Source organism: Leptodactylus fuscus, chromosome 9 (assembly GCF_031893055.1).
Source record: "Leptodactylus fuscus isolate aLepFus1 chromosome 9, aLepFus1.hap2, whole genome shotgun sequence".
NCBI lineage: Eukaryota > Metazoa > Chordata > Amphibia > Anura > Leptodactylidae > Leptodactylus > Leptodactylus fuscus.
The window spans coordinates 50,211,154-50,233,619 of NC_134273.1; the positions used below are offsets into that span (position 1 = coordinate 50,211,154).

At 43.3% G+C, this 22,466-nt stretch overlaps 1 protein-coding gene and 1 long non-coding RNA gene across 2 annotated transcripts in view; one reads left to right on the plus strand and one right to left on the minus strand.

The window, feature by feature from the left end:
- The window catches only part of LOC142218189 (uncharacterized), a 136,361-nt gene that overhangs the window by 37,568 nt on the left and 76,327 nt on the right, over nt 1-22,466 (plus strand). The window lies entirely within an intron of this gene.
- The window catches only part of FOXRED2 (FAD dependent oxidoreductase domain containing 2), a 47,729-nt gene continuing 25,360 nt past the window's right edge, over nt 98-22,466 (minus strand). The window contains exons 5-9 of the mRNA XM_075286701.1: nt 14,190-14,356; nt 11,298-11,463; nt 4,551-4,795; nt 3,272-3,442; nt 98-771 (exon numbers count right to left, since the gene is read on the minus strand). Of these exons, the coding sequence (XP_075142802.1) occupies nt 581-771; nt 3,272-3,442; nt 4,551-4,795; nt 11,298-11,463; nt 14,190-14,356 (940 nt within the window). The 3' untranslated portion in view covers nt 98-580. The remainder of the gene's footprint in view (nt 772-3,271; nt 3,443-4,550; nt 4,796-11,297; nt 11,464-14,189; nt 14,357-22,466) is intronic.

Genomic DNA, 22,466 nt, shown 5'->3' on the forward strand with positions numbered 1-22,466 from the left:
GGGGTAAGGACCCCTACCCCTTTTTTCAAATGTAGACAATGTGGAATTACCTTATCTACACTTGAAAAAGGAGTAGTTATACACCAAAATGCGTGATGTCTCCTTGCATTTGGAAATAAAGAGTTTGTTTTAGCATAACTCCATGGGAAAGAGCGGTTCAATTAAGTCTCATTTCCAACCTTGGATTTGGGTTTGCTCCTACAAGTTGCAGGTTTTGCCTTAAGGCTCAGTGATGTTGTTTTTTTTTTGTTTTTTTTTTTATATTCACCATGTTGGATAAATCTAAAATAAAGAACACATATTTAGTTTTCAAATATTTTTAAGAGCGGTATCTAACGGGTTGCACACCAGCATTCAGTTATCTCTGATCACAAGTGTTGCAGCTGTAAATTGGAGCTGAGACTTGCTTTTGGTGCTGAATTAGCTCCAGAGCATTTGAAAATGACCATTAATGACCTTCGCTGTGCACTGTACATTTTCCATAGGATGGCACTAAGGGGTTGAAAACCCTACACAGTACTAATATTGGTTTGGGTGGCAATTTGGTCATGACAGACTCCCTTACACGGCAAAGTAAATGTCAAAGCTCATCTTTACTCTGGCTATGTAAGCTATCAACTTCAACTTTTGTTTCAGTTTTCATTATAAATCCCAGATCACTGGTATAATTTTTCAGTTCATCTTTTCTCTTGAGACCTTGGTTTTGCAGGTAAACCTGCTGGCAGAAAATTGGCAACTTCTGATGTATCAACGAAAATACAAAACAGGAATCTGCAAAACAAAACAATATTTATAGTTAATAGAATAATCAGCAATTTTGTTATAATATCAGTCATAACAGTATTGCCTTAGGAGCAATCCTTATTATATGTTGGAGACAAAGAGTTTACACCTGTATGGCTACTTTCACACTACAGTTTTTCAGTCCACTGTTCCAATTCATCAGAGGATCAATGGACATTAAAGGGAGTAACAAGTACAACAACCCACAAAACAGCTAAATATCATGATAGCCAATCGGCATGGAGGGTGGTGGTACTGCCCTACATTGCCATGGAGACCTATCAGCGCGTCTCCAAACAAGTCAGCATGTCAGCAATGCTGGATCCATGAAGGCAAGTAGCAAACAACAATTAAAAAAAACCAACAAAGTGGAATCTATATAACCGATGGATAAAGTATGATTTATAGTGATGGGACAAGGGGTGCAAGTCAGAGAGTGCAAATACTGCATTATAATGGAAGTTTAATGAATATTCCTATAGAGCAGCCCCCTTCCACAAAACCAATTAAAAAAGGCAAGGGGTGGAGTAATCTAGACACACCCTTGATAATGCAAATACAAAGAACAATAATAGAACAGTAGTGGTGAAAACCCGCCCACACATAGCATACAGAGTTGCAACATGGTATAACACAGTGTAGTATGAACTCCTGTAAAAGCACTTAACCAATTTGACGCCAGTCGAAATACAAGATGGTAAATTGAAACGGGCATGTCACTAAATGTAGTAGTATATTCGACAGTGAAAAGACGGCAAAGGGAGTGATACAAAAGAATGGAGATATAATAAACACTCCCATAAGGCAAACCCCATCCCAATAACCAAACATAGTAAAAGGGGGTGGAAGAACAACCCCCCCCCCCCCCCCCCAATAATATCAAAATAAAAGAATAGTGCCAACAGGTAACCTGCCCACAAATAGAAATTTATATATATATATATATATATATATATATATATATATATATATATATATATATATATATTCTTTTTCCTCTTCTTTTTTTTTATTCCTTTTTTTCAAGGGTCAAACCTTGTTTGGATCTTGCATGCTGCAGGCCTTGGCAGAATACCACGAGACTGGGGGGTTAGAGACTATAGTTACAATTAAGCTGTAGAGCAGACCTGGGCAATGTACGCCCTGGGAGCCATATTCAGCCCCGACTGATTCAGTCCGGCCCGCATAGCTTGACTAGGGAGGCGTGTCTAGGGAGGTGTGTCTTAGTGCCAGCAAGACAGTGCAAGAAGATAGAGACATGTAGTGTGTGTCCTAAGGTACTGAGAGGGGAGGGAGGGGGGATGTGACATACAGGGTGGAGAGTGTGTGTGTGAGAGTGTGTGTGTGTGTGTGTGTGCCTGTCTGTCTGTGTCTCAGTAACCTAGAGGCAGAGATGGAAGGGGAATGTCATAATGGGGGCAGATATGGAGGGGGAATGTTATACTGGGGCAGAGATGGAGGGGGGACATGAAACTGGGGGAGAGATGGAGGGGGGGACATGAAACTGGGGGTAGATGAAGGGGGCACTTAAATTGGGGGGACTTTAAACTGGGGACAATAGGAGCGGGGCATTAAACCGTGCAGGTAGCTGGAGGGGGACCTTTCTGCCTCTAGTTGCCCCCAGTTTAATGTCACCCTCCAGCTACCCCTACGGTTTAATTGTTGCTTCCAGCTGCCCGAGTCCCAGGAGAGGGACTTAATACAGTGGGGTAGTTGGAAGGGAACATTATAATGTGGGGGCATATAATGACTGTAGGAGGATTATACTTTGTGGGGGCACATGAAAAGATGATTGAGAATGGGCGGTCAACATAGAAGTGGGTGGAGCTAAATTTGCCACAGCGTGCATGTCCCTCTAGAATAGTTTCAATTTCTTATGCGGCCTCATGGGAAAATTAATTGCCCACCTCTGCTGTAGAGTCACTGCTACAAGGATTTGAAAAAAATGTATTGCTGACAGACTCCTTTCAATAAATTCTGTGAACACATGTGAGATCAAAATTCACACTATATTCTTTAATAGAATCTGGGAGGTGCTTATTATTCTTAAACCACCTGGGAAAATGAATAATTTAATTACATTTTATTGTAAAAAAAAAAATATATATATATATATATACTCTCTTGTTTTCACAGCTTAAGGTTAATAAATTCTGTGAAAGACTTGAGAGGTCAGAATGCTCACTATACCCCTTGATAAATTCCTTGAAAGCGTAGTTACCAAAATGGGGTCATTTATTGGGGATTTCTACCATTCTGGTACCTTGGGGTCTCTGTATATGTATCATGATGCCTAAAAGAATTCCAGAAAAATCTGCCTTACTGAAGCCCCTTCTTCCCTTTGAAAGTTGATTTGAAAAATTAGCTCTCTCAAGAAGTTCTAAACTGGATGTGGTAGGAACAGAGAAAAAATAAAATCTTTCCTCTACCTGAATGTTGCATTCTAGACACATTTAAAATTATTCAAAGGATTATGCAGAAATCTTACCTGCATAAAAAGTTCTAAGGTCTTTTTGTAAACAATTTTCAAGAAAGCGACGTAATGGGAGCATATGAGAGTTAGGGCCAGTCCAATCAGTAAGAAAATCCTCCACGACATGGTGAATGTGGTCCGGACGTGGTAGAGGCCAACCATGTGGACGCAACTCCATTTGCTGTTCTGTACATAGGAAAAAATATGTTCAATAAACTATAATCAAATACAGCAGACTTCCAGCAGTGAAAATGAACATAATAAAAACTGCAGCAGTTGTATTTTGCAAAAACATAATATATTAATCTATGAATTGTTTTATTTTTGGGGAGGCAGATAAATTACGGTATGCTATTCACTGTGTGTTAAGGGCTCACAGACAGGAAACAAGATCCTTTTGGAAGACTTACCAGATAAAGAAAACGTTTAAAACTTCACTTTTATTAATTAATGTATCAATAAAATAGTGTTGTTTTAACAAAAATAGGTTAAAAAAACCCAAAGTGGTCAGACTGACTACATAGACACATCATAGACACATCCTAATATTCAAGCCCTCTTCATCTCATAGATCTATCTCCCTCATAGACAAAAGGAGCAATGGGTAAATGCCTTCTGGCTTAATGAGATATAAGACCAAACACCTCACAATTGTATGGAGTAGTGGTAACACCTCCCCCTGAGGCTACTGGCCATAATCCCACCCCTGATGAAGCCTGTTCTAACAGGTGAAACGTGCGTTGGGTGTGTGTGACACTCTCTCCCCCTTCTAAAGGTATGCTTTAATTATTGTAATATGTGATCTTGGATTGTTTATAACAACACCGTTTGCTGTGCCTTGATGGTGCATGATTTTACTGGGGTTCTTTTTCTCCCCTGAATATACTAAATCCTCTTCATTTCTCGGCACACCTTAGGTATTGTATATTTATTTAGGTTGCCGATACCCCATTATTCAAGTTTCTTTTGTATTATTCCATGCTCACTAGTTGACTGTGATACATTATGCCTGGAGGAGTTGTGTCTTATTGGTCGGATATATGGTATTTTTGTGGATGTCTTTTACGTTTCACTTCCCCCTTGTAATGTTATATGTTTTTTATGCATTATGAAATAAAATTTCTTAAACTTTTTTAAGAATTTTTTTCAGATGTGGTTGTTCTTTTTTTGGGTATACTCTTCGCATATCTGGCCTTGTTTTGCTTCTGCATTAATTGTGTATGAACTAAAAACTTTTAAAAGGTAAACATTGCCCCAATTTATTCCCTTTAAATGTAATTTTTATTTTAAATACCTAATGGGAGTTGTTTATAATAGTAAATGACAGGATGTAAGAAGTTGGAACGCCATGCAGCTTTTGCATCACCAATAGCACGATTATAGTGGAACACATCTTTGTCTGGTCCAGAAAAATTCTTTCCATACTCCATGACTAAAATAAATACTCCTGTGTTATATATCTTCCGTCCAGTGCTTTTTTCTACATTGGGGATACTTCCAGCTGGCACTTCCTCTAGGTACTCAAAGGTGGTAGAATCTCTAAAAAGATTAAATGAAAACGGAAAGTTATTAATATAGTAACTGATGGTTATTATCACTAATAAGCTTTACCTACTATTGAGAGCTGTGCTTTTTAAACAAATTTAAATTATAATGGTTATTGCGCCTATATGTTCACAGTTCTTCCCTGACAGAAACTGGATTGCACCCAATGCCTTTTTTCTTTCTTGTAAACTTTCTTTTCTTGGTATCACAGAAACATGCTGATACCGTTAGACACCACCTCTCCTGCTGCACATTCCTATAGTGGTCACCTGTTCTAGCAACACTTCCCAACTCAACAACAAACGTGGGGGAGGTGTTGGCCTTCTCCTGTCTGATATCTTCTCCTTTACCCTAATCCACCCACTACCTGTTATTACCCTCCCTTCCTTTTAATTGCTCTCTTTCCCATTTACTCACTCTCCAACTTCCAAGTGGCTGTTATATACTGACCACGACGACCTACCACCTTCATTGACCAATTCACCCACCTGGCTAATGCACTTCCTCTCCACTGACACCCCCACTAACATCATGACTGATTTCAACAACCCTTTTGACTCAAACCACCCTTCTGCTTCCAAACTCCTATCCCTCACCATCTCCTTTGGTCTCTCTCAGTGGTCCTTCTCGGTCACTCACATAGGGGGACACATACAGGACCTCATCTTCACCTGACTCTGCTCTCTATCCATCCTCTCTAGCCTTGACATCCACATACTTTCTGACATATCCTTGCTCTAGGACACAGATGCTACACGGCTTTCTATAATACCACTACCATGTTTCCTCGAAAATAAGTCATCCCCCAAAAGTAAGCCATAGCAGAGGTTTTGTTGAACTGCCTAATATAAGACACCCCCAAAGTAAGACATCTCCCAATAATAAGACCTATTGAAAACCCTCCTGCCCTTCCCCCACTAAACATTGATTAAATAAACAAGTTCTTACCCATGAGATGTGCTTTCTGCGCAAAGATTGTATGAAGAAAAACATTGCAGTCGGCTGAACACTGTGCGCAATGTTCCGTGTGCACAGGTATGCTGGCTGCTGACGCTGCTGTGATACGTTGTATCCACTGTTCCTGCTGCTGTAGGATGAGCTGGGAGATGCCCACTGTGCATACACTAAGCTCCCAGCTCATCCCACAACAGCAGGAACAGTGGATACAATGTATCACAGCAGCGGCTGCAATGTTCTTCTTCATACAGTCTTTGCGCAGCAAGCACATCTCAGCGTAGCGCAGCAGCACACACGAAACTCCATGCAAAACGTTGAGCCGGCTGCAATGCTTTTCTCCATACGGTATTGTTCTTTGCACAGCAAACGTACTTCACTGGTAAGAACTTGATTATTTAATCAAATAACGCTAATGTGTCACGTTCGTGTCAGAGTCCAGACACAGATTCCAGGCTGCAGATTGCACCGCTAAGGAGACAGGGGAAGGAGACTATCCCTGGCACTACGGTGGCTAGCTAGGCCCTGCCTACGGGTGGTGGTCAGCTGTCTCCAAGCTAACCTTGGCGCCGACGACTCCTGGCTCTCTAGCACGAAGACCTGACAGACAGACAGGGCAAGAGCTGCAAGAAGCTAGGGACTGGGGATTCTAGGGTGGTGACCCCTGCAGAAATAAAGGTGCAGCTGCGGACAAACAAACAGGACGGGAGGTGCTGGACAACTGACACGCAGCACAACAAAGTACAAAACAAGAGGAATGAGGAGAGGGACAGTGGAGAGGTGAGGAAAGGGTAAACACGAGACTGGGGTAAAATAAACTGGAACCCACCTCAAACAACCAGACAGTGCCAAACAAACAGACGTGAAGGGCAGGGCAGAGTAGAAGTGTGGAGAGAAAAACAAACTCACACACAAACAACACTCAAACTCCTTTCTAGTCTGTAAGCACAAACAAAACACTCCTCCTCCTCCTAAGGCCAAGAATTCTAAGTTGGAACCATGAAAACCAGCAACTGGTGGAGACAGCTCTCTGCCTAATAAAGGCCCCAGCCTCCTTCCATAGGATAATGGCAATACATAACACCTGAGGTTACACTTATAACCCCAAGTGTGTTCAGAAGACCAGAACACCATGTACACACTGATGGCTCAATGGTAGGGAACCCACCAGCAGATCACAGAAGCCCGGATCGAATCCCCGACAGAAACATACACCAACACACGCACGCAATCAGGTCATGACATAATATTTAGCAGGGATTGGGGGGGGGGGGGACAGGAAAAATAAGAGATAGCATATCTTTAGGACCAAAATTTGATATAAGACAATGTCTTATTTTCGGGGGAAACATGGTATTACTTTACCCCCCTCACACATATCAGAGCTCAACCAATCAATTCCTCCACCTAAAGCTGAGCTCCAATGGTTTTTTTAACCCTTGGGATGCAGCGGTCAAACATGTCCACTGCATCCAAAGGGTTCTGTCATCTTGCACCCCCTGCGGTGAGATTGGGGGTTTCTGGCATCTAGAATTTGCAGTCATGCGTCTGCATAAGCTAACTTCCTCTATAGACTGCAATACAAGTGTATTGCAAGTCTATAGTATAGAACCAGCGATTATCTCTATTAATCGCTAGTTCTAGTGTCCTTCTAGGACAAATTTTAAAAAAAAGTTGTTGTTTTTTTTTTTTTTAAATAATCCTACTAATAACAACAACACGCAGACGAAGTCGCGGGCAGAGGCTAGTATAAAGCCCCCCAAATTCTGCTCATTGTTTTATTACTTTAGGAGCTCTACAAATGAGACATGGCACCGGAAAAATATTCCAGCACAATCTATTTGTCATACTCCCAGTGTCGTTCCTTCTCTTCCATGCGCTGCCATGTGCCCAAACATCAATTTACACCCACATGTGGGGTATTTCTGTGTCCGGGAGAAATTGCATGACAAACTGCCAGATGTATTTTCTCCTTTAACCCTTTGTGAATGTGTTAGTGAACAAAAATTAAATGTCTAAATTTCACCTCCATTTTTTTTTTAAATTCCTGTGAAATCTTAAAGGGTTAATAAACTTCCCAAATTCTGTTTTGCATTATTTTAGGAGTTTAGTTTTGAAAATGGGGTGATTTTTTAATGGGGGGGTTTCTAATATATAGGCCTTTATCATCTCCGTCAGAACTGAAGGGGTCCCTAAAAAATTAGTTTGGGGAATTTTCTTGTAAATCTAGAAAATTGCTGTTACACGTGTAAGCCTTGTAATGTCCAAAACAAATTAAAAGACAATCAAAAGATGATGCCAATATAAAGCAGAGATATGGTAGATAATATTTATTCATGTATTTGGTTAATATGACTATCTGTTTGAAAGCCAGAGCATTTCACGTTTTGAAAATTACAATTTTTTTGAAATTTCTATCAAATTTCCAAATTATTTTTTTTTATAGATAAACAATTTCAAAATCACTTGTGTAAATTAAAGGGTCTCAAAGTTATTACCATATAAAGTGACACGTCAGTTTTGAAAAATTAGGCCTGGTCCTTAAGGGACTTTTAGGCCCGGTCCTGAAGGGGTTAAAGACCTCCTACTCCGCTCTGCTATTATCCGCTATTCACACAACTGTCTCCAAGATTTCTCTGTGCAACCACCATACTTTGGAACTCACTACCATGACACATAAGTTTCAAAAAGACCTTGAAGATTCCCCTAATCAGGAAGGCCTACAACCTTCAATAACAGTACTGCCACCACACCACCATCTGAACACATTCTACTCTGACCTACTGTCTCTATCCCCTTTCCCTCAGACTGTAAGCTCTTGCGAGTAGAGCCCTATGTCCCACTATTCCAGTTGATCAATGTTAGTATTGTACTTGTTTTGTGTATATTGTGTATTGTATGTAAACCCTCAAATGTACAGCACCATGGAATTAATGGTACTCTACAAATAAATCACAAGAATGGTAAAAACCCAGAACCACAATATAGATGTTCAGTCATGTACTATCAGCGGTTTATTTTTTTAGTTACACGTAGGCTCCAGGTTCTTGATTCATAATGGACATCTAAGACTTGGCAGAGCTGACTTTTTGAAAAGACAGAAAAGGGTCTAGAGTAGGTGAAAAGTACAACAGATTACCTAATTTGTTGTCCATCGTGTTTACTAAGACTAGGCAACAAGTCAAACAGCAATTTTTTACATTTTCAAAAACATTTCCAAAATGGACTAATTCAGTTCTGGAGGGGTTTTGAAAGGTCTCTCTACTAGAAATACCCATAAATCACCCCATTTTTTCAAAACTGCACCTCTTAAATAAGTCAAAACAACATATACAAAGGATACATATACATAGATACATATACATAGATACATATACCAACGATTAAGATACTTTGAATTAGTCCATTTTGGAAATATTCTTGAAAATGTAAAAAATTGCTGTTTGACTTGAACCCTATAAGTGTTCAACAGGAATTAAGACACAATGGAGGTAAAATTTACACAATTCATTTTCTTTTACTAATATTTTTATTTAAAGCTAGTATTTACAGATTCACAATGGGTTAAAGAAAACAATGTATTACACAATTTATTATGCAAGTTCTTCTGACTACCATAGTACCCTACATGTGAATACAGGTAAACTGAGGTATGTCTATTCTGTTTGCTTTGGGATAGAGGGCTAGGCAGGGATGTTCCCTGCCTGTCTCCTATTCACACTTATTGTGGAGTCCCTCACTTGCTTAATTTGTAGTTCTCCTGATACTGTTGGTTTCACATGTGGAGATGGGGAGAAATGTATTTCCTTATATGCAGACAATATGGTGCTATATGTGTCTGATTTGGAATGCTACATACCCGCAATTATGACTGCTATTTCTAAGTTTCAAGATAAATTTGGGATACAATTTAATTGGGGTAAGTCTGTGCTGCTCCCCTTTGGATCATAGCCCTCTACATATGATTATATTATCCCCAAATATAAGTGATACCCAATTTTAAATAGATTGGCAGATCGAAAGAGCTATGAGTAAGGGACACACGAGTCCTGCAACGCGTAAGCTACTAATGCAGTGACTGCGGTTTTTATTTCACTTTTTCCTTTTTGTACTTTCCCAACTTTTCACGCTTTATGTTTTTGTGATGTTTTAAACTATGAATTAAAAGTTAAATTTTAAGCAACAGTCAAGAGATGCGGATTTTCACTTAAGTAACATGGATGTGAATGGTCTCAGCTTTCCCAAGTCCGAAAGCAAGAATCGTGCACCTTGAACTGCGTAATGGTGAGCTGTTATCAATATACTTAGTTTTTTGGTTATTGGATTTAGTTTCAAAAGTTGCCTGTGCTTGTCCAATTAGCAGCTGAGGAGGCTTATATAAGACTCCTCCCTCCTGATTCGGGTTGCATGCTAATTTAGTTCTCTAGTTTGGCTCTGAACCTGATTGTGTGTATTGGATTGCTTTTGTCACCCTTGGCTTGTTTTCTGGCTATTTGTTTGCCTGTTGATTCTGCCATTGACGTTCCCATTCAGATTTAACCCTTGGCTTTCTACTGGATATCGCTTTTGTCTCCTGATTTTGTCTCTAACAACTTCTCCTGATTTTGACTCTTTGCCTGGACGATTATTTTCCTGTTTCTGATCTGCAGTGTTAGTTGAGGTTCTGGTTTGATTTCAGTTTGTGGAGTGTTTATTTCCTGTACAATTTCTGGTGGTGATAATTTGGATGCTCATGTGGTCTTGCAGCTGGCATTGGTGAAGGTGTTTGGGGGTCTGTCTATCTCATTGTGCTGCTGCTTTTAAATAGCTTGTTCTACTCGCTGTTATCAGCCACTTTCTACTTTTGCTGTTATTTGGCCTTGTATCTCAAACATAACAACATACTTTGTGAAAACTACCCTTATTGGAACTGGTAACCTAGTCAAGATGGTATGAATGCCTCAACTTTTATACATGCTTAATAACGCTCCACTGTGGATACCATTTTGATATTTTCGTGAAACCCAGAATTTATTCCATAGCCGGAATTTGTATACAAAAAATAGGCTTCAAACACTGCAAAGAGACAAGAAGTCTGAGGCCTGGTTCACATCTGCGTTCGGTAAACCATTTGGTGAGTCCGCATGGGGACTTCCCGAACGGACTACCGAATGCATTGACAAGAGGTGAACAGGGAAAGCACACAGACCCTATAGACTATAATGAAGCCCATGTGCTTTACACGCGGTACCCACACAAGTCATACGGACAGGAAAGTAGCTCAAGAATTACTTTTCTGTCCGCATATTCCGTGTGGACACCGCACAGAAAGCACATGGACCCCATTATAGTCTATGGGGTCCGTGTGCTTTCATAAGCTCACCACTTGCCAATGCGTTTGGGGTGTCCCCATGCAGACTCCCCGAATGGATTACTGAACGCCTAAGGGCTTGTAATCAGGAAAACAGTACACACTTGGGCAGAGTGTAGTCTGCGAATACAGACAAAAGACAAGTATGGTCTTATCAGTTTTATCTATTTTGAGAGTACGACAAGGACTTACGATCCAAGAAGAACCACATCAACCAGGACTTCAAACATCTGGTAAAGGCCTGATGCTTCATTCATACGTCTCAGTAATACATTTAAAAGTTGGTAGATTGGATAATGAGTTGATGGCCAGGGAATGTTGTGGTAGCGGTTCTCCATCATGCGATATACAGATCGAGCTTTAAAAAAAACAAAACAAAAAAACCTAAAACATTTTGTCTACATGCAGTAAATATAGTCAGGTAAGGGTATATTTCCCTTTCCAATTTATAATTTTATACGGCTAGGTTGAAGATGGATCAGACTAAACATTATGCATATATAAATACTATGCAACAGATTTACACAGGTGTGCAAATTAAGAATTTCAATAATAAAATGCTAGTATTCTTCAAACTACAAAATTAAAGGTATTATACAATTTCTAACATTGATGGACATTAGGATAGGCCATCAACATTATATCAGCGAATATCAGACACATGGGATCCCGCAGATCACCAGTACCCAAAGAGCGTGGCTCTCATTACTGTTTATATACCATAAGCAACACTGCTCACTCGCTGTAGCGAGGAATTTAGGTATTGCAGAACTGTCCTATAGATTTCAGACATGTAAACAAAACTGAGATCCACTCTGGGTACTGGTGATCAGCTGAGGTTCTGGGTGTCTGACTCCCGCAAATACAATATTGATTATTTGCCATTACCTGCTATGTCTGTGGTCTGTGTTATATTATCGCCAATACTGGAATGTGCAAGCTGGTTTTCTTTAGCATATTCTAGTTACCAGATTCTTCTGGTAACCTTCTGTATCTGGGCCCAAAACACCATGAAGACTCTGCGCACACAAGTTTTCTATCATCCTCACCTCCTGTCAGTGCACCCCAAGTACTAATCATGCCTCTTTTTGCTACATCCTCCCCTACAGATTACCTCCTTGATTACATGCTGCTGACTAAATGCTATTTTTTCAGGGTTTAACTTTCTTCTTTCTGACAGTGGAAGACTCTGTATCATAAATATTTTCATTCTAGCTCACTGGATGGCAGGGGGTCAAAAAATTATAAGACAGACTGCAGGTGATTAAAGGAAATCAAAAAGGCAATCCAAAAAAATCATTCAGTTGTGGTATAGTGAGGGAGAGCTGTGGGGCCTGTCACAGCTGTGAACCTTATAGTTGCTTTATATATAAGGCACACTAAATACGATAAAATATCAATGAGCTAATGAATAAAGTGCAAAACAGTACAGCTACACCTTAAGCAGATTAACCCATTGACTGACATATATATGTCCAGGTGCTCTGCTTCCTACTCTGCAAGGAAACATCTGTATGTCCTTGCAGAGTTATACAGCTGCAGAAGCAAGAAGCCGGCTGTTTGGACAAAAAGACATCCCAGAGAGCAGGTAAGAATGGTTTATTACCATCTTACTTGAGGAAGTGACATAATAGAACCTGTGGTGGTCATATTGGTAGTGGAAAACAGCTGAACATACATATTATATTGCAAGGTGGAAGGAAAGGCCATAATAGTTAACAGCATTCAGTACATCCATACTGAGTCCCAAATAATGCTACAGGGTAAATTGTATTAATTTGTATTTTCTCTATTTCAGCTTTCTGCTGTTGGGAGCTGGAAAGACAGAAAATGAAAATGAATTTGAATATTGTACATATTTTTATTGATTGTCAAGTATAGTCACATAAAAGATGAAGCTGAACAAAGTCACAAGTCCAACCTATAACCTATAGTGTAGGCTAAACCCACAAGGCTGATGACAATTGCTAAATGTCAGAAAATAGAATTCCTTCTAATTCTAAATCTGGCAATCAGAATAGACCCCTGGATCAACTTGTCAATTATGTCACAATTATTATGTATTGGATTATATAAATTCAATATATGCATCACTTTATTGCTTGAAAAATGCTGTAGTGGTCAGAGTAGAAACATTGCACAGGGTAAGTAAAGTACCGTATATACTCGAGTTTAAGCTGACTTTTTCAGCACAATTTTTATGCTAAAAAAGCCCCTCTCGGCTTATACTCGAGTCACGTGGCACAGGACTGCAAGGACCTGCATAAATTAAGTGAAAGGGGAGTGTTCTTCAGTGGTTTCTACAGTAATGATATAGGACACTCCCCCTTCACTTAATTTATGCAGGGTTACTAATATGTGAGACATATGGAGGTAATAATAAATTACCTTGATAATGTTTAATGTAATAATTATTACCTCCATGTCTCTCACATATCAGTAACCCTTATCTGAGGCACTCAGGGGGTTAATGTGAGAGATGATGGGGTTAACTGCTATTACTATGAAGCACATGGAGTTACTAAGCTGTAATGCACATGACCATGATGTCTCAGTTAATGAAATTTTATTGGTATCTAATTTAATTTTTGAAATTTTCCAGTAGCTGCTGCATTCCCCTCCCACCCTAGCCTTATACTCAATAACTATAATAAGTTTTCCCAATTTTTTTGTGGTAAAATTAGGGGCCTCGGCTTATATTCGGGTCAGCTTATACTCGAGTATACACGGTACTACACTTTTTTTCACAGCTACTTCTTGGAGAGTTCCCTATGTATTATTACTTTTTTTCTTTTTCACAGTTATATTATTGAACTGAGGAGTTAAAGGGGGGTTTCAGTTTGAGAATGAATGCTGTAAAAACAAAAGCCCTTAAAAATGCACTTTTTCTCCAATTTTGACCTATTCTGATTTTTTTTTCCAGCTTCCCAAAATATTGTACAAAATAATAAATGGTACCATTATAAAGAACAATTTCTACAGCAAACATTATGCCCTCATATGAAAGAAAAATGAAAATGTAAAAATGTCGCCGATGTGCTGTGAAAGGGTTATGTTATAAAGGGTTATAAAAGTTTATTTTACCTGTGTATCGGAATCCATGAATAAATCCACCTGCAGACTTCCGAAAGTCAATACCATGACTGGCTGTTCCCACAACAAACAGACCCTGGCTGTGCTTTGCTTCATAATTTGGCTTTAGCAAGGGATATTTCCATTTACGCCCCGAAGATGCCTTTAGTCTAACAGATCTACAAAAAATGAGAGTGTGTTGAGACTGATGTTAAAATATTACTGTGCAGTAGGAAGGTATTAAAGAAAGTGAAACTTTAGACAAAGAGTTGAGTTAAAGCATAATACAACTTCTCAAATTATTAACCCCTTCCCACTGCAGGCATTTTTAGATTTTCGTTTTTCACTTTTTCTCCCTTCCAAACCCACAAAACTTTTTTTATTTTTCTGGTCTCAGAGCCATATGAGGTCTTAATGTTTGCGGAACAAATTTTTGTTCATGATGCTACCATTAATTATTCTGTACAATGAACTGGAAAGTTGGAAAAAAAATTCTGAATGGGGTGGATTTGAAGAAAAAGTGCATTTGTGTGACTTTCTTACAGGCTTCGTTGTTATGGTGTTCACTGTGCAGCCAAAATGACATGTCTCCTCCAAGAGATGTCCATGACTCACCATTGTCTGTACCATTTTGTTACCTCTGTCTCTTTCATGTGACCTTTTGTTTTACTGATTTTATTAATTGAAAAATTTAATAAAAACTATTGAAAGAATCTTTATGGGAAAGACAAAAAAAGAGTAAAAAGTGTCACAATATGGAGACTTTTAGAAAAAAAATGCTTTGGCACAGTTTTGGATTAAGGTTAAATTAAATTATTAAAGGGATCCTATCATTAAACACTTTTTTTTTCTAGTTGACATGTCAGAATAGCCTTAAGAAAGGCTATTTGTCTCCTACCTTTATCAGTCGCCTCCGGCCCGCCGTTCGGTAGAAATACCGTTTTTTTACCGGTATGCAAATGAGTTCTTTCGCAGCACTGGGGGTGGACCCCAGTGCTCAGACAGCACTGGGGGCGTCCCCAATGCTGCCAGAGAACTCTCTCCAGCAATGCCTCCATCTTCAACAGCAACCGCCTCTTCTGTGTCTTCTTCCAGCTGGGGTCACACTCCGGCGCCTGCGCAGTCTGCTCTGCCGTCGGGACCCAGGCAAGAGCCGAGTGCACAGGCCGGCCGGCGGTCATTTTTTTGGAGGCTGCTACGCGTGCATGCGCAGTACGTAGTTCTATGGAGAACAGGAGCGTACTGCGCATATGCACGTAAGCAGCCTCCAAAAAATGGCTGCCGGCCAGCCTATGCACTCGGCTCTTGCCTGCGTCCCGATGGCAGCGCCGACTGCGCAGGCGTCGTAGTGTGACCCCAGCCCGAAGAAGACGCAGAAGATGCGGTTGCTGTTGAAGATGGAGGCGTCGCTGGAGAGAGTTCTCTGGCAACATTGGGGAAGCCCCCAGTTCAGTCTTAGTGCTGGGGCCCGCCAGTGCTGCAAAATAACTCATTTGCATACCGGTAAAAAACGGTATTTCTACCGTACGGAGGGCCGGAGGCGACTGTTAAAGGTAGGAGACGAATAGCCTTTCTTAAGGCTATTCCAACGTGTCAGCTAGAAAAAAAAAGTGTTTAAATGATAGGATCCCTTTAAATGTATTATTATTAGAGATGAGCGAACACTAAAATGTTCGAGGTTCGAAATTCGATTCGAACAGCCGCTCACTGTTCGAGTGTTCGAACAGGTTTCGAACCCCATTATAGTCTATGGGGAACATATACTCGTTAAGGGGGAAACCCAAATCCGTCTCAGGAGGGTCACCAAGTCCACTATGACACCACAGGAAATGATGCCAACACCTCTGGAATGACACTGGGACAGCAGGGGAAGCATGTCTGGGGGCATCTAACACACCAAAGACCCTCTATTACCCCAACATCACAGCCTAACAACTACACACTTTACACATTCCAAAAAACCTCTATCAAAGTGGGAAAATACCTGGAAACATGTGTATTTGGCCCTTGGAGTGAGGAGAGCTTGTCACCAGCAGTGAATTTGGCCCTTGTAGTGAGTTGAGGTTGGCACCAACATTGCTTTTGAAAATCAGGGTGGATTGAGCCTCTAACCAGCAGAGTTTGGGAAAATTCATGGTAGAAGGAGCCTCTAACCAGCCCAGTTTTGTGAAATTCATGGTGGAGGGAGCTTCTAACCAGCCAAGTTTGGGGAAATTCGTGGTGGAGGGAGCCTCTAACCAGCACAGTTTGGGGAAATTCATGGTGGAGGGAGCCTCTAACCAACACAGTTTGGGGAAATGTGAGAAAAGTGAGGGTAGTGAGAGAGTGGAATAGGCTGCCACGGGAGGTGGTGGGCGCTCCATCAATGGAAATCTTCAAGCGGAATCTGGATAAACATATAGCTGGGATGATTTAGGAAGACCTGCACTCGCAGGGGGTTGGACCCGATGGCCCTTGAGGTCCCTTCCAACTCTACCAAAAAAGTAAAAAAAAAAAAAGTAAAGAAATTCATGGTGGAAGGAGCCTCTAACCAGCACAGTTTGGGGAAATTCATGGTGGAAGGAGCCTCTAACCAGCACAGTTTGGGGAAATTCATGGTGGAAGGAGCCTCTAACCAGCACAGTTTGGGGAAATTCATGGTGGAGGGAGCATCTAACCAGCCCAGTTTAGTGAAATTCATGGTGGAAGGAGCCTCTAACCAGCACAGTTTGGGGAAATTCATGGTAGAGGGAGCCTCTAACCAGCACAGTTTTGTGAAATTCATGGTGGAAGGAGCCTCTAACCAGCACAGTTTGGGGAAATTCATGGTGGAGGGAGCCTCTAACCAGCACAGTTTTGTGAAATTCATGGTGGAAGGAGCCTCTAACCAGCACAGTTTGGGGAAATTCATGGTGGAAGGAGCCTCTAACCAGCCCAGTTTGGGGAAATTTGTGGTGGAGGGAGCCTCTAACCAGCACAGTTTGGGGAAATTCATGGTGGAGGGAGCCTCTAACCAGCACAGTTTGGGGAAATTCATGGTGGAAGGAGCCTCTAACCAGCCCAGTTTGGGGAAATTCATGGTGGAGAGAGCCTCTAACCAGCACAGATTGGGGAAATTCATGGTGGAGGGAGCCTCTAAACATCTCAGTTTGGGGAAATTCATGGTGGAAGGAGCCTCTAATCAGCCCAGTTTGGGGAAATTCGTGGTGGAGGGAGCCTCTAACCAGCACAGTTTGGGGAAATTCATGGTGGAGGGAGCCTCTAACCAACACAGTTTGGGGAAATTCATGGTGGAGGGAGCCTCTAACCAGCCCAGTTTTGTGAAATTCATGGTGGAAGGAGCCTCTAACCAGCACAGTTTGGGGAAATTCATGGTGGAGGGAGCCTCTAACCAGCACAGTTTGGGGAAATTCATGGTGGAGGGAGCCTCTAACCAGCACAGTTTGGGGAAATTCGTGGTGGAGGGAGTCTCTAACCAGCCCAGTTTGGGGAAATTCGTGGTGGAGAGAGCCTCTAACCAGCCAAGTTTGGGGAAATTCATGGTGGAGGGAGCCTCTAACCAGCACAGTTTTGTGAAATTCATGGTGGAAGGAGCCTCTAACCAGCCCAGTTTGGGGAAATTCATGGTGGAAGGAGCCTCTAACCAGCCCAGTTTGGGGAAATTCGTGGTGGAGGGAGCCTCTAACCAGCAGAGTTGTGGGAAATCAAGGTGGAGGGAGCCTCTAACCAGCAGAGTTGTGGGAAATTCATGGTGGAGGGAGCCTCTAACCAGCACATTTGGGGAAATTCATGGTGGAGGGAGCCTCTAACCAGCAGAGTTGTGGGAAATCAGGGTGGAGGGAGCCTCTAACCAGCAGAGTTGTGGGAGATCAGGGTGGAGGGAGCCTCTAACCAGCAGAGTTGTGGGAAATCAGGGTGGAGAGAGCCTCTAACCAGCAGAGTTGTGGGAAATCAGGGTGGAGGGAGCCTCTAACCAGCAGAGTTGTGGGAAATCAGGGTGGAGGGAGCCTCTAACCAGCAGAGTTGTGGGAAATCAGGGTGGAGAGAGCCTCTAACCAGCAGATTTGTGGGAAATCAGGGTGGAGGGAGCCTCTAACCAGCAGAGTTGTGGGAAATCAGGGTGGAGGGAGCCTAGTAGAATTGTGCAACGCTTATGGTGGATGAGTATGAGGATGCGGAGGAATTGGAGAGGTTGAGCACAGACATGGAGTTTCATATTGGGGTGCTTTACACAGGTGGGCACGAAAATGAAGGCTCTATCCAGTGGTGGTTCATTTTTATCAAAGTGAGCCGGTTGGCACTCTCAGCTGACAGACGGGTGTGCTTGTCAGGGATGATGCCACCGGCTGCACTGAACACCCTCTCAGATAGGACACTGGCGGCAGGACAGGACAGCACCTCCAAGGCATATAGGGCAAGTTCAAGCCACAGGTCCAACTTTGACACCCAATACGTGTAGGGCGCATTGGGATCGGAGAGGACAGGGCTGTGGTCGGAAAGGTATTCCCGCAACATGCGCCTATACTTCTCACGCCTGGTGACACTAGGACCCTCCGTGGCGGCACTTTGGCGAGGGGGTGCCATCAAGGTGTCCCAGACCTTAGACAGTGTGCCCCTTGTTTGTGTGGACCGGTGAGCACTTGGTCGCCTACTGGAGGAACTGCCCTCCCTGCCGCCAACGTCACATGCTGGAAACATCTCCATCATATTCTGCACCAATTGCTTTGCAATTGCATTGATGCGATTGGCCCTCCCCTCTACCGGAATAAAAGAGGAGATGTTGTTTTTATACCGGGGGTCAAGGATAGCAAAGATCCAGTACTGGTTGTCCTCCATGATTTTGACAATACGCTTGTCGGTTGTAAAGCATCCTAACATGAACTCATCCATGTCTGCCACAGTGTTAGTTGGCATGACTCCTCTGGCCCCACCGGAAAGTTCAATCTCCATTTCCTACTCATCCTCCATTTCTACCCATCCGCGCTGCAACAATGGGACGATTCGAAGTTGCCCGGAAGCCTCCTGTATCACCATCACATCATCGGACAGCTCTTCTTCCTCCTCCTCCTCCATAAAACGCGATGAAGCGGACAGATGTGTGGACCTACTCTCCAGCTGTGACGGATTGGATGCTATCCCTGACTCCTCTGTGTGATCTGAGTTATCCCTGATGTCAATCAGGGATTCTCTCAGAACACACAAGAGCGGGATTGTAAGGCTCACCATCGCATCTTCAGAGCTCACCCTCCTTGTGGACTCCTCAAAGACCCGTAGGATGTCACAAAGGTCTCTCATCCATGGCCACTCATGGATGAGAAACTGAGGCAGCTGAATTTGTGGCACCCTAGGGTTTTGTAGCTGGTATTCCATCAAAGGTCTCTGCTGCTCAACCACTCTACTCAACATCTGAAACGTTGAGTTCCAGCGTGTGGGGACGTCGCACAAAAGCCGGTGTTGTGGCACATGCAGGCGTTGCTGGAGAGATTTTAAGCTAGCAACGGCTACTGTCGACTTGCGAAAGTGGGCGCACATGCGCCGCACTTTCACCAGTAGCTCCGGAACATTGGGGTAGCTCTTTAGGAAATGTTGCACCACTAGGTTGAAGACGTGGGCCAGGCATGGAACATGTTGGAGTTCGGCAAGCTCCAGAGCTGCTACCAGGTTCCAGCCGTTATCACAAACGACCATGCCTGGGCCCAGGTGCAGCGGCTCAAACCATATTGCTGTCTCATCGAGGAGGGCATCCCTCACCTCGGAGGCAGTGTGCTGTCTGTCCCCCAAGCTGATCAGCTTCAGCACGGCCTGCTGACGTCTACCAACGCCAGTGCTGCAACGTTTCCAACTCGTAGCTGGGGTCAATCTAACAGCGGAGGAGGAGGCGGTAGCGGAGGAGGAGGCGGTGGCGGAGGAGGAGGAGGAGGAGGAGGGTGTTCTTCTCGTGTCCCTGCCAGGAATGTTAGGCGGGGAGACGAGGTACACCGGGCCAGTTTGGGAAGCAGTCCCAACCTCAACTACATTCACCCAGTGTGCCGTCAGTGAAATGTAGCGTCCCTGTCCGCATGCACTTGTCCACGCGTCGGTGATCAAGTGGACCTTTGTGCAAAGCGCGGAACTAAGGACCCGCCTGATGTTGAGTGACACGTGCTAGTGCAAGGCGGGGACGGCACACCGGGAGAAGTAGTGACGGCTAGGGACGGCATAGCGAGGTGCCGCAGTTGCCATCAGGTCCAGGAAGGCAGGAGTTTCAACAAGCCGGAATGCCAACATCTCCTGGGCCAGCAGTTTAGCGATGTTGGCGTTCAAGGCTTGCGCGTGTGGGTGGTTAGCGGTGTATTTCTGCCGCCGCTCCAATGTCTGAGAGATGGTGGGTTGTTGTAAAGAAGTGCCTAATGGTGCCTTTGATGGTGCAGGAGAAGGAGATAAGACAGGAACAGGGGAGGATGAGGAAGAAGTCAACAAAGTGGCGGAGGCAGATGAAGTGGTGTCCTGACTCGTCCTCTGGAGTGCATCGCCAGCACTGTGAGCAGTGGCAGAGGCAGAGGCAGTGGCGTGAACGGCGGGCGGCCTTTGTCCTGCCGTTGCTGCCTGCCACTGATTCCAGTGCTTGGATTCCAAATGACGGCGCATTGAAGTGTTGGACAGGTTGCTCTTCTCAGAGCCCCTAATCAATTTCGAGAGGCAAATTGTGCAGACAACACTATATCTGTCCTCGGCGCATTCCTTGAAAAAACTCCACACCTTTGAGAAACGTGCCCTCGAAGTGGGAGTTTTTCGGGGCTGGGTACGAACTGGAACATCTTGGGAGATTCCGGGTGTGGCCTGGCTTCGCCTAAGCTGCTGACCTCTGCCTCTGCCTCTAGCTACCCTTTTTGGTGCTGCACCTGCCTCAACATCCACACTACTTTCCCCGCTTGACATCCCCCTGTCCAGGTCGGGTCAGTGTCCTCATCATCCACCACTTCCTCTTCCAACTCCTGTCTCATCTCCTCCTCCTGCACAATGCGCATGTCAACTGGCTGCCCTGACGGCAACTGCGTCTCATCGTCGTCGATGAGGGTGGGTTGCTGGTCATCCACCACCAAATCGAACTGAGATGGAGGAGACTCTAGTGTTTGAGCATCTGGACACAGATGCTCGTCTGTTAGGTCCATGGAATCGCGAAATGGAGGGGCAGGTTGAGGGACAATGAAAGGAGAGGAGAACAGCTCTGGGGAGCAGGGACAGTTGGGGTTATTGTTCTGGGAAGATTGGGAATTTTGGGAGGAAGGAGGACAAGACTGTTGGGTAATAGGAGGAGAGGAGACAGAGGCTGACTGGCTGGTGGACAATGTGCTGTAAGCGTTATCCGACAGCCATTGCAAGACCTGTTCCTGGTTCTCGGGCCTACTAAGGTTTGTACACTGCAGTTTAGTTAATGTGGCAAGCAACCCTGGCACTGTGGAGCGGCGCAATGCTTGCTGCCCCACAGGAGTAGGCATGGGACGCCCTGTGGCTTCACCGCTACCTTGCTCCCCAGAACCATTCCCCCGACCTCGCCCACGGCCTCGTCCACGTCCCTTTCCGGGAGCCTTGCGCATTTTGAATTCCCAGGCAGAAAATGACATTATATGGCAGTAGCAAGACTTGAGGGTATTTGTAACCCCAATATATTCTTTGAATTCCCAGTCAGAAACTGGCACTATATGGCAGTAGCAAGACTTGAGGGTATTTGTAACCCCAATATATTCTTTGAATTCCCAGTCAGAAACTGGCACTATATGGCAATAACAAGACTTGAGGGTATTTGTAACCCCAATATATTCTTTGAATTCCCAGTCAGAAACTGGCACTATATGGCAGTAACAAGACTTGAGGGTATTTGTAACCCAAATATATTCTTTGAATTCCCAGTCAGAAACTGGCACTATATGGCAGTAGCAAGACTTGAGGGTATTTGTAACCCCAATATATTCTTTGAATTCCCAGTCAGAAACTGGCACTATATGGCAGTAGCAGGACTTGAGGGTATTTGTAACCCCAATATATTCTTTGAATTCCCAGTCAGAAACTGGCACTATATGGCAGTAGCAAGACTTGAGGGTATTTGTAACCCCAATATATTCTTTGAATTCCCAGTCAGAAACTGGCACTATATGGCAGTAGCAAGACTTGAGGGTATTTGTAACCCCAATATATTCTTTGAATTCCCAGTCAGAAACTGGCACTATATGGCAGTGGCAGGACTTGAGGGTATTTGTAACCCCAATATATTCTTTGAATTCCCAGTCAGAAACTGGCATTATATACCAGTAGCAAAAATAGTGGGTGTAT